This window comes from Lipotes vexillifer, unplaced genomic scaffold, assembly GCF_000442215.2.
Source record: "Lipotes vexillifer unplaced genomic scaffold, Lipotes_vexillifer_v1.1 scaffold84, whole genome shotgun sequence".
NCBI classification, from domain to species: Eukaryota; Metazoa; Chordata; class Mammalia; order Artiodactyla; family Lipotidae; genus Lipotes; species Lipotes vexillifer.
Genome location: NW_006783414.1, coordinates 232,930 through 257,394, shown reverse-complemented (window position 1 = coordinate 257,394; position 24,465 = coordinate 232,930). Strand labels below are relative to the sequence as shown.

At 38.4% G+C, this 24,465-nt stretch overlaps 1 protein-coding gene across 1 annotated transcript in view; it reads right to left on the bottom strand.

The window, feature by feature from the left end:
* TBC1D31 (TBC1 domain family member 31) overlaps window positions 1-24,465 on the bottom strand; it is a 61,248-nt gene that overhangs the window by 22,338 nt on the left and 14,445 nt on the right. Inside the window, exons 5-13 of the mRNA XM_007456033.1 lie at window positions 20,873-21,024; window positions 17,911-18,070; window positions 15,095-15,295; window positions 9,959-10,135; window positions 5,623-5,702; window positions 5,398-5,544; window positions 4,929-5,062; window positions 551-684; window positions 58-237 (exon numbers count right to left, since the gene is read on the bottom strand). Coding sequence (XP_007456095.1) covers window positions 58-237; window positions 551-684; window positions 4,929-5,062; window positions 5,398-5,544; window positions 5,623-5,702; window positions 9,959-10,135; window positions 15,095-15,295; window positions 17,911-18,070; window positions 20,873-21,024 — 1,365 coding nt within the window. The remainder of the gene's footprint in view (window positions 1-57; window positions 238-550; window positions 685-4,928; window positions 5,063-5,397; window positions 5,545-5,622; window positions 5,703-9,958; window positions 10,136-15,094; window positions 15,296-17,910; window positions 18,071-20,872; window positions 21,025-24,465) is intronic.

Sequence of the window (24,465 nt, the reverse complement as noted above, 5' to 3'; positions counted from 1 at the left end):
TTTTTAATTGAAATAAATGAAATTTGAGAACCACTACTTAAGAACAAGGATATGTACCTCAAAATCATCTTTAAGATTACAGTTGAGCAAAGGAGCTCTAGAACATATGTTGTAGGCCACAACAGTCATCAGGAGGAATGAAGGATGGTTGGAAAAGACATTATCAAATAATTTTAGCCACTCCTCTCTTGTCAGTACTTCCGAGAACACAGTTTCAAGAAGAGGCCATGCATACAGCTAAAATAAATAAGAAAAAATGTATTAGCTCTTGAGGGAAAAGTCATAACAGCCATTGCTAATATGCTCATTTGGTTTAGACACTAAAATCATTATATTAAGAACATAATTATGAAAAGAACTACTCGAATTTGGGCTCTTCTTTACAGACTTTCAGGAAAGCAGTTTAATGAAGAAAAAAAATGGAATACTATTAAAAGCATAACAGTAGTATGTTTATTATATTCTTTCAAGAAAATACTGTCTGATTTATACCAGAACCAATGTTAGCTTCCAAAATAAGTTGTTATTCTAAAAACCTTACATTTCTTACCTGGGAAGTTATATCATGATTTATGAAGTGTTGCAGGAGTTCCTTGTCATGAAATGCCAAAACATTTTCTATCATACTAAGAATATTGATAGGAGGATTAGGAAAATATTCAAACCAGTGTTGACACCAATTGACTATGAAGAAAAAAATTGAAAATTTACCTTTACCTTTCTATATCATCAAAGAGCTTTGCAGTTCTTAAATGTATCCACTCTTTATATCCTCAACATGCCCATTAATAAGGAAAACATAACTCTTTAAATTCTAGAACAATAGATTTTAAAACTCCATCATGTTACCGCGGTATTTCAGGTTTATAGAATATTCCCGTTTCTTCAGAGCAGTCAATGAGAAAGTGTCAACTAAAACAAACAAACCTTCCCAAAGTATTCCTGATGGTAGCTATAAGGCTCTGTTTCCTGCTGGCTTGTGTGCTGCATGAATTTAGGTTTCTCCTGGTTAACAAAATGACCCTCTTAAAAAAGGTCCCTATTTAAGTCTTTGATAAAATGTAATCAATGTTAAATGGCAATCTCCTCAAATCTACTAAAATTCATTCCTAATTAAAGAGTCCCATTTCTAGGAAAAGAGTGTTCTATAGCTATGGTAACAGGCAGTCACCAGGACTGGTTTTAAATCTAACTGATCAATGACAACTTGTTTCAGTAAACTTGACTTTGAAAACCAACCAATCAGTGACAGCTGCAGCAGTGTCCTCTGAAAGTCAGCCAATAGAAAGGAGAATCCATTCCACTGAAGAGGCTTCTAAGGCTGACTTTAACTCACTCTCACTTAGTAACCAGCACAACCCCCAAAACATTCTTTTCCAAAAACCCTAAGAAGATGATCAGTTTCACTGCTCAATGAACCTATGTCTAACCACCAAAACTTTCCATAATTATTAGGGGCTTCCCTGGTGGCGCAGTGGTTGAGAATCTGCCTGCCAATGCAGGGGACACAGGTTCGAGCCCTGGTCTGGGAAGATCCCACATGCCATGGAGCAACTGGGCCCGTGAGCCACAATTACTGAGCCTGCGCGTCTGGAGCCTGTGCTCCGCAACAGAGGCTGCGATAGTGAGAGGCCTGCGCACCGCGATGAAGAGTGACCCCCACTTGCCACAACTAGAGAAAGCCCATGCACAGAAACGAAGACCCAACACAGCCATAAATAAATAAAAAAACAAAACAAAACAAAAAAACATAATTATTAAATTCAGATTTTTTTATTTTAAATATTGAGCTGGGGTTTCATGTTTTGACGATAAGATCTTTCTCAAGTTAGCAAATGGTCTGATCAGAATACTGGATTACATATGGTTTATTCCATTATTTCATTTATTAGTTAAGTATTTAGATGTGAGTTAATAATTAAGTCATAAATAAAATCTTGCAAAAACTAAGCTTTAAAAGAAACATTTTAGCTTCTTTAACTGCTGCTCTTAACAGGTTAACTTTGACAGAAAAATCCAACCTCTCCTAAGTAAGTACCTATGATGTCCCAGACACTGCTAGTTTTGGGAATTTTAAAACACCACACACATACACAAAGCCCTCTTATATTGAATCTTCATCAATAGAACAACTTTTCAATTAAGCAAGAGGGAAGCCCTGTTTTATACAGTAAACGTCTCCTCTTGTATTCTGCTAGGTGCCACCACACAGAAGTATGGGTGGACGACCTAGAGACAGGATTGACTGAGAGGAGAATAAAGAGAAATGGTCATCGTGTGGAGGCCCTTCACCAAAGCTGAAGAATTTCCTCCTGGTTATAAGAGGAGCTCTAAAGGTGCTTAAAAATGACTTTTATAAACGTATTCCAAGTTACACATAGAAGTAACTATATTCCTTCACAGTTTCTTCTTGGCCCCAACTAGACTGTAACCTGAAAGCCAAAACAATGGCTTATCCCAAAGCAGGGCTAACATTTAGTTGAATAAAACTAGTTTGAGACCCTTGATGAAAATCCATAGCTACTCATGCTGACTGTCATGGATCTTTTAGATTTAGATTTCAGTTTCAGAAGAGAAAAATCAATTTCCTTAGTATATAATCATACGTAGCTATGTAACAAGATTTTACTGGAAGTAAAAGATATAGTTGTGCATGCCTACTCTAAATTAGATATAATCTGTTTTTCTTTCTTGTGGTAAAATATAATTTGCCGTTTTAACCATTTTTAAGTGTACCATTCAGTGACATTAATTCTATTCACAATGTTGTGCAACCATCACTATTTCCAAAATCCTTTCCCAGACAGAAACTCTGAACCTATTCAGCATTAACTTCCCATTTCTACTTCCCCAGCCCTGGTAACCTCTAATCTACTTTCTGTGCCTATTTGAGAAATTTCACATAAATCTGTCCTTCAGTGTCTAGCTTTTTTCACTAAACATGTTTCCAAGGCTCATCCATGTTGTAGCAGGCGTCAGAATGTCACTGCTTTTTATGGCTGAATAATATTCCACTGTATATATACAGATATGGTTTCTCCATTCATCTGTTAATGGATATTTGGGTTGTTTCCATCTTTTGGCTATTGGGAATAATGCTCCACAAACATATTTGTATACAAGTATTTACAGAGACTATTTGATTCAATTTTGGGGGGGATATCCCTAGGAGTACAACTGTGGGGTTATATGGTAATTCTATGTTTAACTTTTTGAAGAACCACCAAACTGTTTTCCACAGTGACTGCACCATTTTACATTTCTATCAGCAATGTACAAAGGTTACAATTTTTCCACATCCTTGCCAACACATATTTTCTTTTAAATTACAGCCATCCTAGTAGGTGTGAAGTGGTGTCTCACTGTGGTTTTGATCTGCATTTCCCTAATGACTAATGATCCTGGACATCTTTTCATCGGCTCAGTAGCTCATTTGTACATCTTCTTTGGAGAAACATCCATTCAAGCCCTTGCCCATTTTTAAAGTGGATTGTTCATCTTTTGTTCTTGTTTCTTTTCCTTTTAAAACTCTTAGTGTTACTGACAGGGTAAACGTACAACCCTTTAGTGGAATCAATTAGAATATTCATATTTTATGACCTAATGATACCAATTCTGGGACTCCAACCAAAAGAGATTATTATAAATTTATGAATGTGAAGCTAGTCACAACATTGTTACTTTTAATACATAAAAATTAGAAACAATCTAAATGTCCAACAATTAAACTAGACCATGTACATTACAGAATTACAATAAACAATAAAATGTTTACAAAGTGTATACAAATAAGAGAAATGTATATATCATATGAAATAAAAGTAGTATAATTATAAAAATAAACCCTAGAAGTCTAACAGTTGGGGGATACATTATGGTATAAGATGAAACATTATATAGGCAATAAATTATATTTTTTAAGATATTTAATGATTTAGGGAAATGCTCTTAAAAGAAATTCATTAATATATCATCAAGATTGTTTCTGAGGAAGAGGAATATTCATGAATTTTCTTTTCTTTTGTATATTTTCCTATATTTCCTCCAATGATTGGTAAAAACTTACTAAAGCAAATACAGCATAATAAAATGAACGAAAATCTGTAAAGAGAAGTAAACTAAAATATTCACAATATGTACGCTGGGATCTTTTTATTTCTACTTTTCAGAATTTTATTGTTATAGTTAAGTGCATATCTCCTTTGTACAAGAAAAATACATACAAAAATGTTATTTTTGTTAAACCAGTGTTGGTTTAATTTGGATCCAGTTCATTAACCATTTAGCTGATTTTACTAATATGAAAAAAAATGACTCATTTTTTAGTGTAGATGATAATGATGAGGCAATAACACAATGGGAGTACAGCTATAGGTTCTGAGTCCTGGGTTCAAATCCTTATTCTGTCATTAACCTAATCATGGAACTTAAGCTCTCTGTGCCTCAGTTTCCTCAACTATAAAAAGGGAATAATAATATATAACACCTACCCTACAGGATTGCTGTACGGTTAAATGAGTTAATAAAGAAAAAAACCACTTAGAATGGTACCTGGTACACAGAAAGTTCTCATTAAATGTTAGCTATGGATGATGAGAATGGGGGTAACTGCCAACACCTGCCACATTAGGCATCGTGTGCTAAATGCTTTACATACTTACTGCAGTCTTATGAATAATAACTGACTTTCAATAAGTGAAACATCTGCTTCCTTCTTACTAACAAAATCTAGCCTGTAACAGTATCTTCTAAAATGCAACCATCCAAACTTCATTGTAAGTAAAAAGGTTTATTTATGTATAAATGTCCAAACTCTCCATTTTATGTTCTATGTCTGACTGTCTCACACTAGAATTGTTAAATGTTGCAAAGGATTGGAAAATGTATAAGTATCTACTCTTGGTTTCATTATTTACTTATTTACTTACTTATAAGAGTAGCAACAACTTCAAAACAGATGAGCTGGTTGTTCTGGAACAATTTTACAAATGGAAATGCCAGAAGTGGAAGATACGGTGTGTCACTAAAGATGGTGGACCAGTGAGCTAATGCGGAGAGGGTTCTGTGAATAAAATAAGACCAGAGAAGCTTGTTAAAATTTATTTGAATAAATAACACATTCACATGATGAAAAATGATACAGAAGGTAAATGTGGTGAAATTTGGGTGTATCTGTTTTCCCATGATTAGACTGAGGTTATAAGTTTTCGGCAAGAATACCACAAAAGTGATGTGCAACACACTGATAGGATTTATTACTGGTGATTTTAAATTTGATTACTTGGTTAAGGAGGTGTCTGCTAAGTTTCTCTACTATGAAATCACCATTTTCCCATTTGTAATTAATAAATATCTTGGGGGAGATACACATTGCTGTAAAATACTGAACATACATACCTCTGTAATACTCTGAATAGTTTCCTACTTTTGATGGGGTATCTCTTCTGAAGGTTGAGAAATGCCACATGAATACCTTTATCTATAAGATTACTAAATGCAGTATGATTTTCAGGCAGCTGTAGCAGAGAGCGCCAAATGAACATTCTGAAATTAAAACATAATTTTAACCAAGAAAAATTAGGAGAATAAGATTGATTTAACATGCAAGAATTTAAATTTTACCTGTATTTCGTTGGATATTCACCATAGCCTTTTAATAAGATTTGTAAACGCTTTTTGTTTAATCCATCTGAAAACTCACTCTATAAAGAAAAGAAATAGTATCAATAAGTGACATAATCTTAAAACTGAAAAGGTAATCTAGTCCACAGTGGCTTTCCAACTTTGGAACACAATACACAGTAAAAAATATTTTATATCATGGGAGTCTCCACACACACACACACACACACACACACACACACTCTCTCTCTCTCTTTCTCTCTCTTGAGTATGCATATACACAGCAGATAAAGTTTATGACATCTTTTTTTACCCTGTAACAGGGTTTGACAAACTTTTACTGTCAAAGGTCAGAGAGTAAGTATTTTAGGCTTTGTGGGTCAAGAGGCAGAATCAAGCATATTATGCAGGTACTCATATGACCATTTAAAATGCAATCATTTAAAAATATAAAAATCATCCTTAGCTTGAGTAGCCAGATTGGGCCCATGGGCTGTCCTCTGCCAATCCCTGTAGCAAGAGCAAAGCATCTGGATAATTTTTTCCTTTCTTGCTCCATCTCTTTTATTTTTTTGCACTTTTAACTTTTAAGTCAATTTTTATCTTAATGGAAAAACATTTTATAGATTTTAGGATCATAAAGCCATTTTCATAGATGATCTCGTTTAAGCCTAACAACTATATGAAACAGACGAGATGTTTTGTCTTCCTTTCTTTGAGAAAATGGGAAGGTCAGAGAAGTTCAGCAACTTGCTTAAGATCACAAATCTGTTGAGTCTTGGCTCAAGACTCAAAGCCACATTTTCTGACTTAGTTCAGTGCTCTTTTCACCACATAAGAAACAGGTAATCGAAGTGTAAGAGGGAGGTAAGGGACAGCCCAAGATGATGGTGAATGAAGATCCCCGTTTGAGAGCCATGTACCAGACATTAAGGGCAATTAGCCCAGACTGGAGCAATGCAATCCATAAAAGAGACACGTTCACTGTCTCTGTTCACTGTTGTTACCAAGACACCCGCTGCCACTGAAGCCTCTTTAAACAAAGGTCAGAATGCCCAGGGGGATTGGCCTGAGTTTCAACTACTTTTGTCTTCACCATGAGCTGATGAAGCTCCTACTTCCCTTTCCATGTCCTGATGCCACGATTAGTTGAGGACAGGCATTTCACCCACAGAAGTGCTCTACTTTGACCTACTCCTTAGAACTGGCTATGGGTTTTTAGAAGCTGCCCACTCCCAGACAATATTTCTGTAGGGCTTCCAACTTTGATCCAGACCAAGGGCTGCCAGATGCCCTGACCATGGTGTCACTTTTATTTCCCAGAAGTCAATAATCACCATGCCCACACTAGTTTTCTCAGAAAAGGCTCCTGTGAACTCTCAGGAAAGCTGAAGCCAGACCATGTCTCAGAAACACATTCAACTAATAGGGTCAATACCGCCCAACCTTTACTCAGCTAGGTTTGTGCCTGCTACTTAGTTTAAAACTAAACAGTATTTTGTTTAGGGTTACGTTGTAGAGGCGATAAAACTATAAGGGAAGCCAAGGACATAATGCAAAAGTGAGGACAACGGTTACATCTATGGGACAGGGAGAGAAATGCGACTGGGGCCAACCACACAGGGGACTTCAGAGTTACTGGTAATACTCTATTTCTTAATGTGGATATGAATATGTCCAGAAAAGAGTTAACATGGCAGGTCCGTGACTGCTACCCTTAGAAAGGCCCACTTGAAGGTTGGCCCTTGTCTGGTGTCCAGCTATCTGGATTTCGAGGAAGTTCCCACTATCTCCAGAACGAACAGGAGCGGCTCACCGTGCCTAAACTGTACACTGTGGTTTATGCTGAGCACCTGCTTTCCTTGTGGAGTCTGGAATTTTGCAAGGGTGCCTATAACCAGCCTCCAGTAAAAACCCTGGGCACTGAGTTTCTAATAAACTTCCCTGGTAGACAACACTTTACACATTCTTCTTTTGAGGGAAGTTTCACATTTTAAAACTGCTTATAGAAGAAAAGAGGTTAAAATTAATGTGAAAAATACCAACAGTTGCTAAGAACATAAAGCAACTGGAACCCTCAGATACCTCTTGGTGGGAATATGGATTGTTTAAATCAACCACCTGGGAAACTATCTGACAGTATTTACTAAAGCTGAACACATATGCATAGCCCATATGCCAGTAATTCCATTCCTAGGTTTACAGCCAACAGAAACATGCCCTTATGCTCAACAAAGATGCCTTAAAATGTTCAGAGCAGCACTGCTTCTAATAGCAAAAAAACCCAGAAAACTACCCAAATGCCTACCAATAGCGGAATGGATAAAGCATGGTTTATTCACTCAACGGAATTCTATACAGCTGTGAGTGAATGGTTTACGACCACATGGCTCTCTCCAACACACCGTTAAATGAAAGAAGCCAGAAACAAAAGAGCACCAACTGAATGATCCAATGAACATAAGTACAAAAAAGGCAAAACTAATCTACGGTGTTAAAAGGGAGGAGTAGTGATGCCTGGGGTTAGGGGGCAAGTGTCTGGAAGGGAGCAGCAGAGGGGCTTCCAGGGTGCTGGGAATGGTCCATTCTTTGATCTGGGTGCTGGTAACACAGGTGTATTCGGTCTGTAAAAATGTACTGAGCTGTGCATTTTTATGCATGTGATTGACTAACTGTCAATAGCAAGTTCTGAAAGTCCTTGAAAGTGTTAGCAGGTTGTCTATTAATGTGCACATTTTCCTTCAATTCCAAAGCAATATATGCTCTTCGCAGAAAATTAAGAAAATACAAAAAAAAAATACATATAAAGAAGAGAATAAAACTGACTGAAATAGGTAATTCTACTATCAAAATTTTTATGCACTTTTTGCTCTGACTTAAAAATTCTACTTCTACAGATACGTTTGTTCAAATGTTCTAGGAACATCCACTGCATCAGATTGTATTAACAGAAGACTGACGATACAACCTAAATGCCAGTCAGCAGAGTCCTAGTGAGATAAATTAAGTTATATCCATAAATGCAATACTAGGCAAATAGTTTTAAAATGCTGTAGCACTACATGCACTAATATAAAGATATTCAATCTGTTAAGTGATAAGAACAAGTTATAAAACAGTGCTACAGTATGATTCCATTTATGTAAAAAAATTTTTAAAACGTAACAGACACAGATATACATTATGTTTATACACAGAAAACTTCTGAAAGGATATCAACAATTATCTTTTCTTTAAATTTTATTTTATTTTAGTTTTATTTTTGGCTGCGTTGGGTCTTTGTGTGGGCTTCTCGTTGTGGTGGCTTCTCTTGTCATGGAGCACAGGCTTTAGGTGCACGGGCTTCAGTAGTTGTGGCACATGGGCTCATTAGTTGTGGCACACGGGCTTAGTTGCTCTGCGGCATGTGGGATACTCCCAGGCCAGGGATTGAACCCGTGTCCCCTGCATTGGCAGGTGGATTCTTAACCACTGCGCCACCAGGGAAGTCCCATCAACAACTATTAACAATGGTCACCTCTGGGGAGTGCAATGAAGAGTGGGCTAGGGCACAGGGAGGAAGAAAAGTATGCTTTTGTTCTTTTCCCTTTACAACCTCTATACTAGCATTGTCTAAGAGATAAGCAAGAGACAAATGTAATTTAAGTTTTCTTAAAAAATATAATTTAAGTTTCATGTTAAAAAAAAGTCAAAAGCAGCAGGTAAAAATCAAATTTAATACATTTATTTAACCCAATGTAGTAAAAATATGATCATTTCAACATATAATTAGCATAAAATTATTAACTAATATGATATTGTACATTCTTTAGGGGTAGGAGATTAAGGGGTACAAACTACTATGTATAAAATAAAGAAGCTACAAGGATATATGGCACCAGGAATATAGCCAATATTTTATAATAACTTTAAGTGGAGTATAATCTATAAAAATACTGAATCACTATTTTGTACTAATATAATACTGTAAATCAACTACACTTCAATTTTTAAAAAGATATTTTACATTCTTTTGTTCATAATAAAATCTCAATATCTGATGTGTATTTCACACATATACCACATCTCAAATCAGATTAGCCACATGTGACTAGTGGCTAGCATATTGGACAGTGCAATTCTATACTGTTTTATTTGACTTTTAAAAAAAAACCATAAACGTGTATTAATTTTATATTAAAAAGTTTTAAAAGCATGTTATAATTTCAGTTACAACTTGCTTCTTTTCTATAATTTTCCTTTAATTCCTAAGAGAAGGAAGAATGATGATGGTCTAGAAATCATAAGACTTGTCTACAGCAGAGCCATGACAAACAAAAGTTTAATATGGTCTTACCTCTTTATTTTCAAAATTACCAGTCAGGTCTTGCTTTAATATTCTAGCTTGTATTTTGTTTTCCCTTGATTTTGCTGGCCGCTGTACTCTTCCTGACGTTACTTTCATCTTAAAGTCACCAGAATTCACTTTCCTCTTAGGCAAATCTTCAATCACTTTCACTAAAGGAGGCGGTGGCTAAAAGGGGGGGGTGGAAATCCAGTGGTTATCCTTGGAAAATAGACCTGTTAACATATAATTTACAAAATGTATTTTGCTCAATTTAGTAATATGCCTTAATAGATATAATTATCCTTAAGGCAAAAAGTGTAAATAAAATGTCCAAGAATGTTTCCTTGTTGACTAACGAATCAAAGCAAATTTCTGCTGAATTCCTTTGAGCAACGTAATAAAGATCATGATTAACAACAATAAACAGAATTTCGTTATTCCTTGAAAGCTGGCCTTAATCATACAGTATCAATCCATTTTTTACACCTGTATGATAAAGTGAGTAGTAAGGCGGTAATCTGCTGCAGAGAAGGCCCAGTTACACACAGGGCCCTCTAGAATGCTGAGAGAAGCACCCTAACATTCTTTGGGCTCAGGTGAAATTTCTTTGAGGGAAACTTTCCTCTGAAAGCACGGGACCCCTGCCTTGTCCTTGGTTACATTTTCTAATCTACATGGAGATGGCTGCCAGTCCCTGACTGCATCAACAGCTTCAGAGGGAGGGCCGAAAGCACGACTTAGGTGCCAAACCCTCATTTTTATGGGGCTCATCAAACAGGAAAATAAGCCCCCAACAACTTCAATTTACTTAAGGTAAAATGATTCACTAAGACATTTTCTCTGTGAATAACACTCTCTTTGAAATAAAAAGATCTTCATTGTTCAAAGAAAATAAGCAGAAAATATAGCTCCGGCTTTCTGAGTTCTAAGTATGATTCAAGTAAAATGACTTTCACAGGGTGTTTTAAATGTTTGAGACCATTACTGCTGAATGTTCCCTTAGTAATTAGCCCAGATCCAGATCAAAGACAAGGTGGATTTGTGATTTTTAAATAATTTTTCTTGAAGCCAAAGTGCCAATTCCTTGCATATGAGAATAAGGACACAATATACCCCAAATGTCCAAATGAACGTATTAGATTTCAGAAAAACAAATATTACACACATCACCCTGAATTCAAGCTGTCATGAAAGCCAGAAGAGTGGGCTTCCATGATGACGTACAATGGAAATGAATCACCACTCTTTGGGAAAGCTCTCTGAAGCAGAAACCAAACTTTTCTGACCTCCTCCCCCTTCGTCCCCAAAAGAAATGAACAGAACAAAGCAAACATCTTGACTCTTTTTAAATAACAGACTATAAAAAGACTACTTTGAGGTTTTTCAAACAGAGATTTTTCTCACGTTGCTTTCAAAGGTTCAGGACTTCTGCTTTTGAAACCTGCAGCCTATTATAGGAGACCAAGAAAATACTCCCTATTGTCAACTGCAGTATGTACGACACATAACACTGTAAAATGTATAGAGCAGGTAATACACATGGCATCGATACTGCATTTTTATTTGTTTTAAAATTATTTTGAAAAGTATCTGAAGTTTTAACTGCATCTGTAAGGGTTTTTTTTTTTTTTTCTCGGTATGCGGGCCTCTCACTGTTGGGGCTTCTCCCATTGCGGAGCACAGGCTCCGGACGCACAGGCTCAGCGGCCATGGCTCACGGGCCTAGCCGCTCCGCGGCATGTGGGATCTTCCCAGACTGGAACACGAACCCGTGTCTCCTGCATCGGGAGGCAGACTCTCAACCACTGAGTCACCAGGGAAGCCCTGTAAGGGTTTTTTAATAGTGTTTTTCTAGGATACATTGGTATTTATTCACACCTAGAAAGAGTACAGAATACAAAATATAATAACAATAACTCTGACCAAAATAAAGTACAATGACCACTTACTCTATGATTTAATTCTTTACCTATGAAATGTAATTAATAGTGGTCTGATTTCTGAATATTGCCCATCTTCAATATCCCTGAACTATCTTCTAACCTCAGTCCATTCTTCTATATCTTTATTGTAATATTTATCCTAGTGCCACATTTTTCATGGTTCTTCCATGAAGGAATTTCCCAGAAGTTGGAGCCTGAGATATGACCTGAATTGCCACACCTTAGGAGTGTTAAAACTTCAACACAGAAATAGGAATTAGCTTACTTATTATTAGCACAATACCAGAAATTCTCCAATGGCAAGAAAATAGGACTTGAAGGAATGAGACACGGGTAATAAGTTTTGCATAAACCTGGGCATTTTGTATGCCTGGAATAGCACTAGTGGTGCTGGTAATGTGTCCAAAAAAAAAAAAAATTTATTCTTCTTCTGTTATAAGCTAGATTTTCTGGCCAATATGACCTCAATTTGATTAACAAATAACAGAGAGGAAGCCAATGACTCATGCTTACCTTGGTTTTTCTCAGATCTTTGTTTCTATTAATAACCTTTATCTAGCTCTTATAAAATTCAGCTAGGCTAACAACTCTCATTAAGAATGAATAATGTGGGGCTTCTCTGGTGGCACAGTGGTTGAGAGTCTGCCTGCCGATGCAGGGGACACGGGTTCGTGCCCCGGTCTGAGAAGATCCCACATGCCGCGGAGCGGCTGGGCCCGTGAGCCATGGCCGCTGAGCCTGCGCGTCCGGAGCCTGTGCTCTGCCACAGGAGAGGCCACAACAGTGAGAGGCCCGCGTACTGCAAAAAAAAAAAAAAAAAGAATGAATAATGTGGGCTTCCCTGGTGGCGCAGTGGTTAAGAATCCGCCTGCCAATGCAGGGGACACAGGTTCGAGCCCTGGTCGGGGAAGATCCCACATGCCGCGAAGCAACTAAGCCCGTGTGCCACAACTACTGAGCCTGTGCTCTAGAGCCCGTAAGCCACAACTACTGAAGTCGGCGTGCCTAGAGCCCATGCTCTGCACCAAGAGAAGCCACCATAATAAGTCCATGCACCGCAATGAAGAGTAGCCCCCGCTCACCGCAACTAGAGAAAGCCCACGTGCAGCAACAAAGACCCAATGCTGCCAAAAATAAATAAATAAAAATAAATAAAGACGCTCATTGACTGTACAGTGTTGATTCATTAGCACTGAACTCATGCCAACAGCACTGTAGCTCATTCCTGAATGAAGCTTATCTAACACACATATGTTCCCCCTGAGACACCTCCCAGCCCTCTTGTGCTTAGGATACCAGACAGCACGTCAACACTGTGGTTGGGGGACATTTTAAACAGCAAAATCACCGACAAAAATCACAAGAATGTGAAACATGTGGCACTAAACAGACCACGAGAAGGACACTTGTTCCCATGGAGAGCTGAAATAAGGCTGAGTGCTGCTTTGTCTGACCTAGGGGGGAACCTGCATGAAGGCAACTCCAATTTCTTGCGCTCTGCACATGCAAATGTCTGTAAATATGCGGTGAGGACTGATTTTAGAGTTGCAGATAAATTTTCACCAACAGACAAACTCACAACTATAGAATCTGTGAATCATGTAGACTGTATACATTTACACACACAGAACAAAAGACTGAGTAGGCATACATTTCAAAATCATCTAAGAATGGTGAGACTTGCTGATCTATTTGCTTATCTGTATCTTGATTTTGCTCTGTAATAAGAACTTATTATCTGTCTAATTGGAAAAGAAAAAGGTAAAAAGGAGCGGGCACATAGCAACAAGATTATCGTATTAAGAATAGAACACTTGGGCCTGCTAAGGACTAGCTGTGTCATTAGGTTGGGGCATGAGCTGCTACCCCTGTAAAACGAAATGGTTAGACTAGGTGATCACCGAAGTCCCTCTCAGGGCTACTGTGATACAATTCCAGACCTGGAAAGGCTCCCACAGAACAACTGGACTTGACAACGAGCTGGGGGAGTTTTAGATAACCATAAGAGAAGTGGGAAGTATATTTTAGATGAGGTGAGTAGTGTAATAACAGACGTAGAAATGAGCACGGTGCCTACGGGGCACAATGAGGGAAGCTGAAAGTATGAGGAAACACATTAGGGAGAGATGACAAGATTAGAGAGGACTTGGAGAGCCAGGCATAGGAGTGTGGACTCAATGCAACAGGCAAAAGGAAGGAAGCCACTAAGATAGCATTATTTTAGAAACGATGATGAAAGTATTATTTTAGAAACCTGTTACATTGGGACTTCCCTGGTGGTGCAGTGGTTAAGAATCTGTCAATGCAGGGGGCACAGGTTCGAGCCCTGGTCTGGGAAGATCCCACATACCGCAGAGCAACTAAGCCCACGCGCCACAACTACTGAGCCTGCGAGCCACAACTACTGAAGCCCGTGCACCTAGAGCCCGTGTTCCACAACAAAGAGAAGCCACCGCGATGAGAAGCCCGCGCACTGCAACGAAGAGTAGCCTCAGCTACTACTGCCTCTAGCCACAACTAGAGAAAGCCCGCGCACAGCAACAAAGACCCGATGCAGCCAAAAATAAATAAATAAATTTTAAAAAAGAAAAATGTTATATAAAAGAAGATGGAGAAAAGCAAAAGAATAAAAAAAAGAATTAAAAAAAAAACCCATAAAAGATGACTGACGGGCAGGAGCGGGCACTGAGGGCTCTGGGTTTTGGTATATTTGTTTAAGTTACTGTTATTCGAGAGCAGCAAGTGAGCACCAGCACAGGGATGGCCAATATGGAGACAGAACAGGCGGCACATACAGAGGCAGCTCAGATTCAAGGACTACGGGACTTAGTGTTGACTAGATCTGCGAAATACAGGAATAGAAACAGACATAGTGCTCCAAGGTGTCTAGCCTACAACAATGGGAAGAAGGGGACAGAAAAGAAGAGACTGGAACTGAAGACCTCTTTCGGAAAGCAGATCAGAGGGGCACCCTGAATGGGACAAGGACTCCAAACAGATGCCTTTTGTGAAGACAATTTAGGGATGCAGCATGGGTGAGAAAAATCTGGAGATGTGGCTTTGGGGGTAAGAGCAGAAACCACATCCAGGAAAATGGATAAGGTGCAAGGAGGTTAGAAACTTGTAACACGGAGTTTTTATTTTTGATGATACAGCATTTAAATCTTAAAAGAAAAAAGATATTGTTTACTTGATAACATACCTTATTTATTTCTTTTGTTAAAGTCTGAACTGAATATATGTTCAGACTTCCATTTTCCATAATAGATGCAATGTACCGTCCATGGGGGCTAATTGCTGATGAACTAATTCCTTCGTCAAGGCTCCCAATTTCAAAGAGAAGTTTACAAGTCTGTATATTAACAAATCTCATAATGCCATCCTGACAGAGCACTCCAAGAACCTAAGAGTAGAGGGAAACAACATATAAGTTCTTAAAACACATTTAAGAGTCAAGTCTCAGATGTTAACTGGACTTATTATGTTGATCATTTTGCAATGTATACAAATACTGAATCATCATGTTGTACACCTGAAACTAACATAATGTTCTACGTCAATTATACCTCAATTAAAAAAAGTCAAATGTCTGCAAGTCAAACTACACACATACACACGTGTGTATTTACATGTTTTCTTTTCTTTGGTGGGGGAGGGAGGACAGTCAGAGGAGATTATACTTGCAGAGAGCCGTCATGTATTTTAAAATCCCTAATTACGGCTCATGTAGATTCGCCCCGTTCAGGTCCAGATAAGCCTGGCTCTACCCAGAACCAGTAAGGAGCCCATCCTGGCACACTACAGAAAGGTCACCTAAGAATCAGCCCTCCCCACAGGCAGGCGCAACTCCACCAATCCCTCCAGAGGGAGTATAGACGATGGCAGTCCTTCACCTTAACTGCACACTGGCCGCCAGATGCAAGGAAGGTGGAGGGCTTGTTTCTCTTCCCCATCCCCAGCCTGACCAGAGCTAACACCTGTCCTGCTGCCCCACACAAACCTGTGACTCCCGCAGTTGTACTAGCATTTGGGCTGTGGAGAGGGAAGGTCTGTGAGCTGCAAGGGCAGTCAGGCTGCGGGTCGGAGGGAAGCTAGTCTTTCAAGGGGAAAAAAAAATTAGCTGTAACTCATACAACTTAGAACTTAAAAACACTTACTAAAAAAGCTTCAACACATGAAACATTAACCCCTCTGCTGCCTTGTCCACATACAGGTTCTTTTCCCCAGGGCCACCATGTGATCTCGTGAAACACTGATGCCCCCTGTTACATGAAAGACATAGTCTAGAGGTGGTTGGAGGCAGTATGAATGTGACAACCTAGAAAGCACGTTCTGGGGCTTCCCTGGTGGCGCAGTGGTTAAGAATCCGCCTGCCAATGCAGGGGACACAGGTTCAAGCCCCGGTCCGGGATCCCACATGCTGCGGAGCAACTAGGCCTGTGAGCCACAACTACTGAGCCCATGTGCCACAACTACTGAAGCCCGCGTACCTACAGCCTGTGGTCCACAACAAGAGAAGCCACTGCAATGAGAAGCCCGTGCACCACAACAAAGAGTAGCCCCTGTTCACTACAATTAGAGAAAGCCCACACACAGCAATGAAGACCCAATGCAGCCATAAATAAACAAATTTATTAAGAAAAATAAAAAATAAATAAATAAACAGCATGTTCTTCTCTGGGTCAGATGGTAGGAAACCCTCTTATTCACAGTTGACGCAACCTCTCTGGAAGGCAATTTGGCAAGATCTATCAAAATTACAGATGCACCTAACCCTGGTACCACTATTTTAACTCTGGGATTTTATCCTACAGACAGGATGTATAAAATGACATGTGCAAAAGTTATGTGTATTAAAAAAAAGGGACATCCCTGGCGGTCTAGTGGTTAAGACTCCGTGCTTCCAGTGCTTCCACTGCAGGGGGCACGGGTTCGATCCCTGGTTGGGGAACTAAGAACCTACACGCTGTGTGGCTCGGCCAAAAAATAAATTACAAAAACAAAAAACAAACAAGCAAACAAAAATGTTATTCAGTGCAGCATCATTTGTAACAGAAGAGGACTGAAAACAGGTTAAGTGCCCAATAATAAAGGACTGGTTATAAAAACCTATACACCTGTAAAAAAAGAACGAAGTTCTGTACTGATATAGGAAAATCGTCAAGGTAAACTAAGTTAGGAAAAAACAAGGTAAAAAAAATGGGAAAAACATAAGATTATACAACAGCAGTGGGTTAAGGAGAGTGAATAACTGGGCAAATGGGAGAAAAGAGTAAGACTTCACTTTATGCCTTTTTATATTTTTTTATGTTTTCAACCATGTGAAAGCATTATCTACTCAAAAAGCTTAAAATAGATATGATACACACATATATTATACATAAATACATAAAACACACACATACACACACACACAATTTGTTAATGTGCAAGACCCAAGATAATTTAAAATAAGAAAGTTAAGGTTCAACTATTCGACTATTAAAGAGGAAAAAGGCGTGTGGCGGGGGAGCGCACTGTAGACAAAGGGAAGATAGAAAGAGCAGACGTCTCATAGGATTGAGGCAGCCAGCTATGGTAGACAGAACACAATGTAACAAAGTGAGAACATTTCAGTTCTAGTCCTACCTTTAATCCTTATAATTAAAGGAGTGTTGAAAAGTCACTTTGTGTTTCTAAGCTTCAGCGTCACAATCTGTATAATGGTGAGAATACCTTCCCTGACTACACTCAATGAATTCTTTAAGGATCAAATAAAAAACAGCATGCTTAATCACCCTGTAAACCATAAAGTATGACATAAAGTATATTGATTTTAGAAAAAGGGCAAGTTATCAGTAATATACAGAACCTAAGATTTTTCCATTTTTTTCAGTTTTAGACTCTTTACAAGTTTTCAGCAGTTTCAAAACCTTGTAACAATCAGGCTACAAGTTAAATAAGAGAACCAACATAGTGAGGAAATTGATAACGATCTTTCCAAAAAAGTACAACTTTACTAACATTTATGTTACTAACCTGATTAGAACCAGCATCAAAACTATCAGGAAGAAATTCTAGGTGGCGAATGGCTCGAACTTTGGTGGGCATCTGGATAATTCTAAATAGTTGTTTGGCTTCCAAGCACCACAAATGAAGATGATTCGATTTGCCCCCAGCAGCCAGGATTTGGCCATCTCTATATTTTAAAAAGGTGAGAAAGTAAGACTAGATGAATTATTTATAGCAGCACTGTCCAATCTGATCCAATATGATGATAGAAATGTTCTGTATCTATGCTGTCCAATGTAGTCACTACTAGCCACATGTGATTATTGAGAACTAAAATGTGGCTAGCGTTTCTGAGGAAATTAATTCTTGATTTTATTTAATTTTTATTAATTTAAATAGTCCCAGGTATCCAGTGGCTACCATATAGGAAAACTCAGGTTTACAGTAGATTTTTTCTTTTGCTTTTTTTTTTTACCTATTGTGCTAAGATACCAGCTTAACAAATATCTGTTTGATGACTTGACTGGGAGTTTCTGAGTAACATTTATATTTTATAGCATAATCTCAGTCACTTACTACTAACCAACTTTCTGTATTTCACATACGACTGTACTGAATTGATAACAGCATTGCTATATGAAAAACCAAAAACCCCAAACTTTTTTCCTGCCAAAGAAAGCTACTTTATGATTAAAAGGTACAGAAAGAATAAGCTGTATTGATTTGCAAGGCTGTTGCTCATTCATTCACAAAGGATTAGTCTACTATAAGCTAGGTTTCACTCCAGGTGCCAGGGACACAGTGGTAAACAAGAAGACAGGTAAGATCCCTGCTCTCAGGGGATTTTCAGTCTAGAGGAAGGTAAAGAAACAAATAAATGAACTTGATATCAGCTGTTAAGTTCTTTAAAGAACTCTAAAACGAGGTAATGTTACAGAGCTGGGAAAGGAGGAAGATCTACTACATAAATGATGTGAATGGGCCAGTCACAGGGTAACTTGGAGAAAGAATTCCATGCTGGTCAGTATTCCTGACTGGCCAGAACAAAAATGTTGAGATAGGTGTAAATAACAAAGAGAAGCCACACTCAAGTGTGGCTGGAACACAGTAAGGGGAAATAAGATGAGAAAAGAGAGGGAGGCCTAGACCAGAGGACAAAAGATCTCAGGGACATGGCAGGGAGTTGGATTTTCTAAGAGCAGTGGAAAGCCTTTTACGGGAGTTCAATAGGGAAATGACATGATCTGACTTAATGATTTGAGAAGACCACTCTATCTGCTTTGTAGACACTGACTTTAGGAAATGAGACTGAAAACAGGGAGACCAAATAAGGGAGCTATTACAGTAGCCTGAAAAAGACTACGACAGTTTGGACTGGGGTAACAGCTGTAGCAATGGACAAAGGAAAGTAGACCAATTCAAGATACAGTTTGGTAGAGTTGATGGGATTTACTGATAATTCAGAAGAAGAGGGTGAGAGAAAGAGAGGAAATAACATCCATTAATATCTGGAAACAATGACCAACCCACCCACAGTGAGAACCTAGCATCCAGATTAAGTGTCAATATATCATTTCCCACAAAAATAAACCCACACCCTTTAGAGAAATGGCTGATTCCAGGTTTGGGACAGGAAATATACAAGACAAGACTGGAACATCTTGCTGGACCAGAGAGAATGAGAACTATCACAGACAACCGGGGTTGTATCAAAAGGGTTCGTTCAAAGCCGACCAGGAGAGGATCCCACTGGTCAAAGATGAGAGAACTGGAGCATCACTAAGAATAATAACTTCAATGGGTCAAATCAGGTCAACTGTGTTTAAGTCCATGAGCTTACAAAGATTAAAGACAAAAAACTTCATTGGCCACCTTTGAAGATGCCAAAAAATCAATCCATTATTTTGGTGAAAAAAAATTTTTTTTTAAAATAGGAAGAAATCCAGCATTTATCCTGCCTTTCCTTTACAAACTGTACAGTAAAGTAACCAAAGAGTTGAGAGGCAGTTTCTTCCTTTTTTTTTTTTTTTTTTTTAATTTTTACTGGAGTAGAGTTGATGAGAGGAAGTTTCTTTCTATAGAAGGTTTTGGTTAATAAGGGAGAAGGAAAGACAGAATTAGAATAGCACCATTTGCTAACCTCCAATGCAACACACGATATCTAGGTAATGACCATCAATGGCCACTAATATCATAAGAGAATGAGCTCTGTGTTTCTCTTGATGAAGGTACACAAACCGCCTACAATGTCTTCTTGCCCCCAAATCAAACCAGATCAAGATCAAGCCTCCAATTTATAGGAAATATAGGTGTAACCAGTTTATAGTAAATATAGATGACAGAAGATCATATTAAACAGCATCACAGGGATGCAAAGAGCAAAATCCAGAACGCAGAAAACTACAGGACAAATGACCAGTTATTTAACAAATAAACTGCAAGGAAAATATAGAAAGAGAGATATACCAACCGAGGCAATGTGTGAACCTTATTTTGCTCCTGACGTGAACCAACCAACCATAAAAAATAATTATTAGACAAATCAGGGAAATATGAATAACCAGATATATGATAATATTATATTATGAATTTTTAAGTCTGATGATAGTACCATGGTTATGTTTCAAAAAGGGTCCTATCCTTTAGAGATACACGCTGAAACACTTATGCATGAAACGATACACTTGGGCTTTGCTTTATGACAGTGCAATAGAGAAATGGTAGGTAGAGTAATAGACAAAATAGGAGTGGCTATTAGTTAATGCTTATTATAGCTAATGAGAGTACTAGCCTTGAGATTTCATGTATTTTTATATTTTTGTGTACATTTTCCACAATAAGTAAAAAACTTATTACCATACCTTAGATCATATCTAAGTTTGAAGGAAACTTTTGCTTATAGGACAATAAAATACTGAATGAAAATTTATAAAATTTCCCTGGAAGTTAAATTTCATAAAAATCCTTAGTGTCTTAAAGAGGACATTACCCGGTCACAGCAAACACTTTGTATAATATACTAGAGCTTTCAGGTGGAGCTGGCAATTGATATTTGCAAACAAGAGTATCACATTCCCAGGCGAAGATGGAATTATCTTTAAAACAGCTGAGGATGGTATTACTTAACGGTAGAAAGAAAACCTAAAGAGGAAGGAAAAAAGTTACTGTTCATTAAGGATCATAGAGTCCTCTTGAAATTCAAAATGTACAAGTAGTTAATTTTTCTGTCTTAAAATCATTTTTTCTTAAACTGGAGAAAAATACATTTACAATATATGGCAGGGGAGAAAACTGATATTTTTACATACTATTATAAACTAAAAAGAAAAGGTAAACTCCTTTAAACAAAAAACAGGTGACTATAATGACGGCTATTCATAAAATACTAGGTAACAAGTTAAAATATTTAACCTTATAAAAGATTCAAATGAAAATAAGATACCATTTTATGTGTATCAGATTTATTTTAAAATAATGCACACATATACATATACACAAACTATACATATACTAACATACGTATTATAAGCTATATACTAATATAAATACTATATTGAGTACTAACTACAGATAAGTGTTAAAAAATATTAAATGTTGGTGAAAGTATAGAATAAAGGCACTGTCATACACTGCTGCTGATAGTAAAAACTGGTTAAAGATACTGTCTAGGGGCTTCCCTGGTGGAGCAGTGGTTGAAAGTCCGCCGGCTAATGCAGGGGACACCGGTCCGGAAAGATCCCACATGCCGCGGAGCGGCTGGGCCCATGAGCCATGGCCGCTGAGCCTGAGCGTCCGGAGCCTGTGCTCCGCAACGGGAGAGGCCACAAGAGTGAGAGGCCCGCGTACCGCAAAAAAAAAAAATTAATAAAGATACTGTCTAACAGCTCAACAACCTTAAAAATCTCTCTCTTCTAAACTAGTCAATCTGCTTCTAAGAGTTAATCCTTTGGGGAAAAAAACAGCAAAATGCTTTAAGATAAATGTGTATAAATGTTTGCTAAGCATTATTTGTAAAAGTAAAAAGTTGAAAATACATGATATTTTATTAGATTCAATTTATTTAATGGACAGATGAGACTGAAATTGGTAGTGAAGTTGAAAATACCATTTTATTCTCCTAATTTCTATTTTTCTATTGCATAAGCAGTAAGCAATGCTTACTTTTGATAATATAAAATTTTTATTAAAGTTGACCAATATTTTCTCATAAGAGTTTCAATGGCCTCAAATATAATTTTGTGTGTCATTTGTGTAAAACACACAAAGTGAGGTAGGAAAGGAAGCAAAGAAGGAAAGAAAATGAAAAAAATTCAATGTCCTAAGGACAAATATTCCTACCTATCCTCTCAAAATACTGGGTTGGCCAAAAAGTTCTTTCGATTTTAAGTAAAAATAAAAGACACATTTTTCATTTTCACCAAGAACTTTATTGAACAACATATTCATTAACCAAACGAACTTTCTGGCCAACCCAATCACACCCCAGAAAGAGCTTGAGACATTTCACACAGTTTGATCATTAGTTACAGCTCTAGCTATTTATTCTTTTTTTCCCTTACCTTTTCCTCAATATAGCTTTGGTCTCATATTTCACTCCTTTTTAAAAAAAATATATTTATTTATTTATGGCTGTGTTGGGTCTTTGTTTCTGTGTGAGGGCTTTCTCCAGTTGTGGCAAGCGGGGGGCCACTCTTCATCGCGGTGCGCGGGCCTCTCACTATCGCGGCCTCTCTTGTTGCTGAGCACAGGCTCCAGACGCACAGGCTCAGTAGTTGTGGCTCACGGGCCTAGTTGCTCCGCGGCATGTGGGATCTTCCGACCAGGGCTCTAACCTGTGTCCCCTGCATTGGCAGGCAGATTCTCAACCACTGTGCCACCAGAGAAGCCCATCACTCCTCTTTTGAATTACAGAATTATAATTTCTTTATACATATGTCTGCCCACAGGAAATCGACCCAGGGACTCTATGCATGGGACCCCAAACACTGTGGACAAAATTGAGTGAGAGGTGTCACCCTTCACAGCTGCCTTGGGATGAAGACCCTTGATTGGTTTCTGAGAGGGCAGACGTCTTGTCTATCTTGTTTATTTTTGTGTAGTCAGTGCTGAGCACAATGACAGGAATGTAGTAAAGGTGCTCAACAGTATTTGTTGAATAAATGAATGAATGAACCCTTTTCTGAGTTGTACAGTATATGTATGTCCATCTTTAACAGTTAGTGCTGAGTTCCAGGTATTTATTCTTTCCCATCCAGACCAGCCTTCTTAACTGCATTATAGCTTATTGTAACACTTTACATTTGAACGTATCTTGTTGCTTCTACTGGTGTGTCTTTACAAGCTTTATTATTATTATTATTATTATTTTTGCGGTACACGGGCCTCTCACTGTTGTGGCCTCTCCCGTTGCGGAGCAAAGGCTCCGGACGTGCAGGCTCAGTGGCCACGGCTCACGGGCCCAGCCGCTCCGCGGCATGTGGGATCCTCCCGGACCGGAGCACGAACCCGCGTCTCCTGCATCGGCAGGCAGACTCTCAACAACTGCACCACCAGGGAAGCCCCAGCTTTATTATTTTTAAAATATGTGACCTTCTGTGTTGGCAAGAGAGAGGGGCAGGGACTCACAGAGGAGGCAGGGCACCTTTAAGGATTTGTTACCTCTTATTCCGACCCCTGATCTATCACACACCTTCACAATTTTACTGGTGTCAGAGGGAGTGCTACATTCCTTGGGGATGAAGTATTCAGTGTCTACAGCACTGGATTGGAGCGTCTCTGAGTATTCAGAATCTGGATATAACCGTCATCACAGTAATGAGAGAGAGCTGTCCTGGGGAAAAGCAGCATGAACACTGCATCTACCATGGCTTTCCCCAGTGTTACAAAAATAACGGGTCAATAAGGCATCTACGTGAAATACCGTAGCCTTGCAACGAATTTGTGTTATTGTCACCCAGCCTATTTCATACATATAATTAGGAAATGATTCTAATAGTTAACGACATTACTATAAGAATTTTAGGGAATTGTAAATATATATATATTTGTATATATATATTACACATATATACTAGTATCTGTTTTTTGATAATAGTGCTAAAAATACATACATACACACATATAAAATATACTATGGAACATACTGGTTAATTAGAACACTCTACTAAGGACTAAAGCTAATAAGACAATAAAAAATGGTAACTCAGCTACATCAGGTGCTAATGCCCTTGCCTGACCCAACTCCTCCTCACTTCTGTCCTGAGCTCACTCTGTCAAAGACAATCTGGTAGGTCTTTTGCCAGTTTCATTATGTTAAGAAGATTTGTAATATGAAGGTCTTACAGAAAGAATTTGCAGTGAATACATTATAATCTATAATGAATGCCCTAAAACAGTTTCAAATCTGATGTCAAAAAAAAAGTGACTTGAGTGGGCTTCCCTGGTGGCGCAGTGGTTGAGAGTCCGCCTGCCGATGCAGGGGACACGGGTTCGTGTCCCGGTCCGGGAGGATCCCATGTGCCGTGGAGTGGCTGGGCCCGTGAGCCATGGCCGCTGAGCCTGCGCATCCGGAGCCTGTGCTCC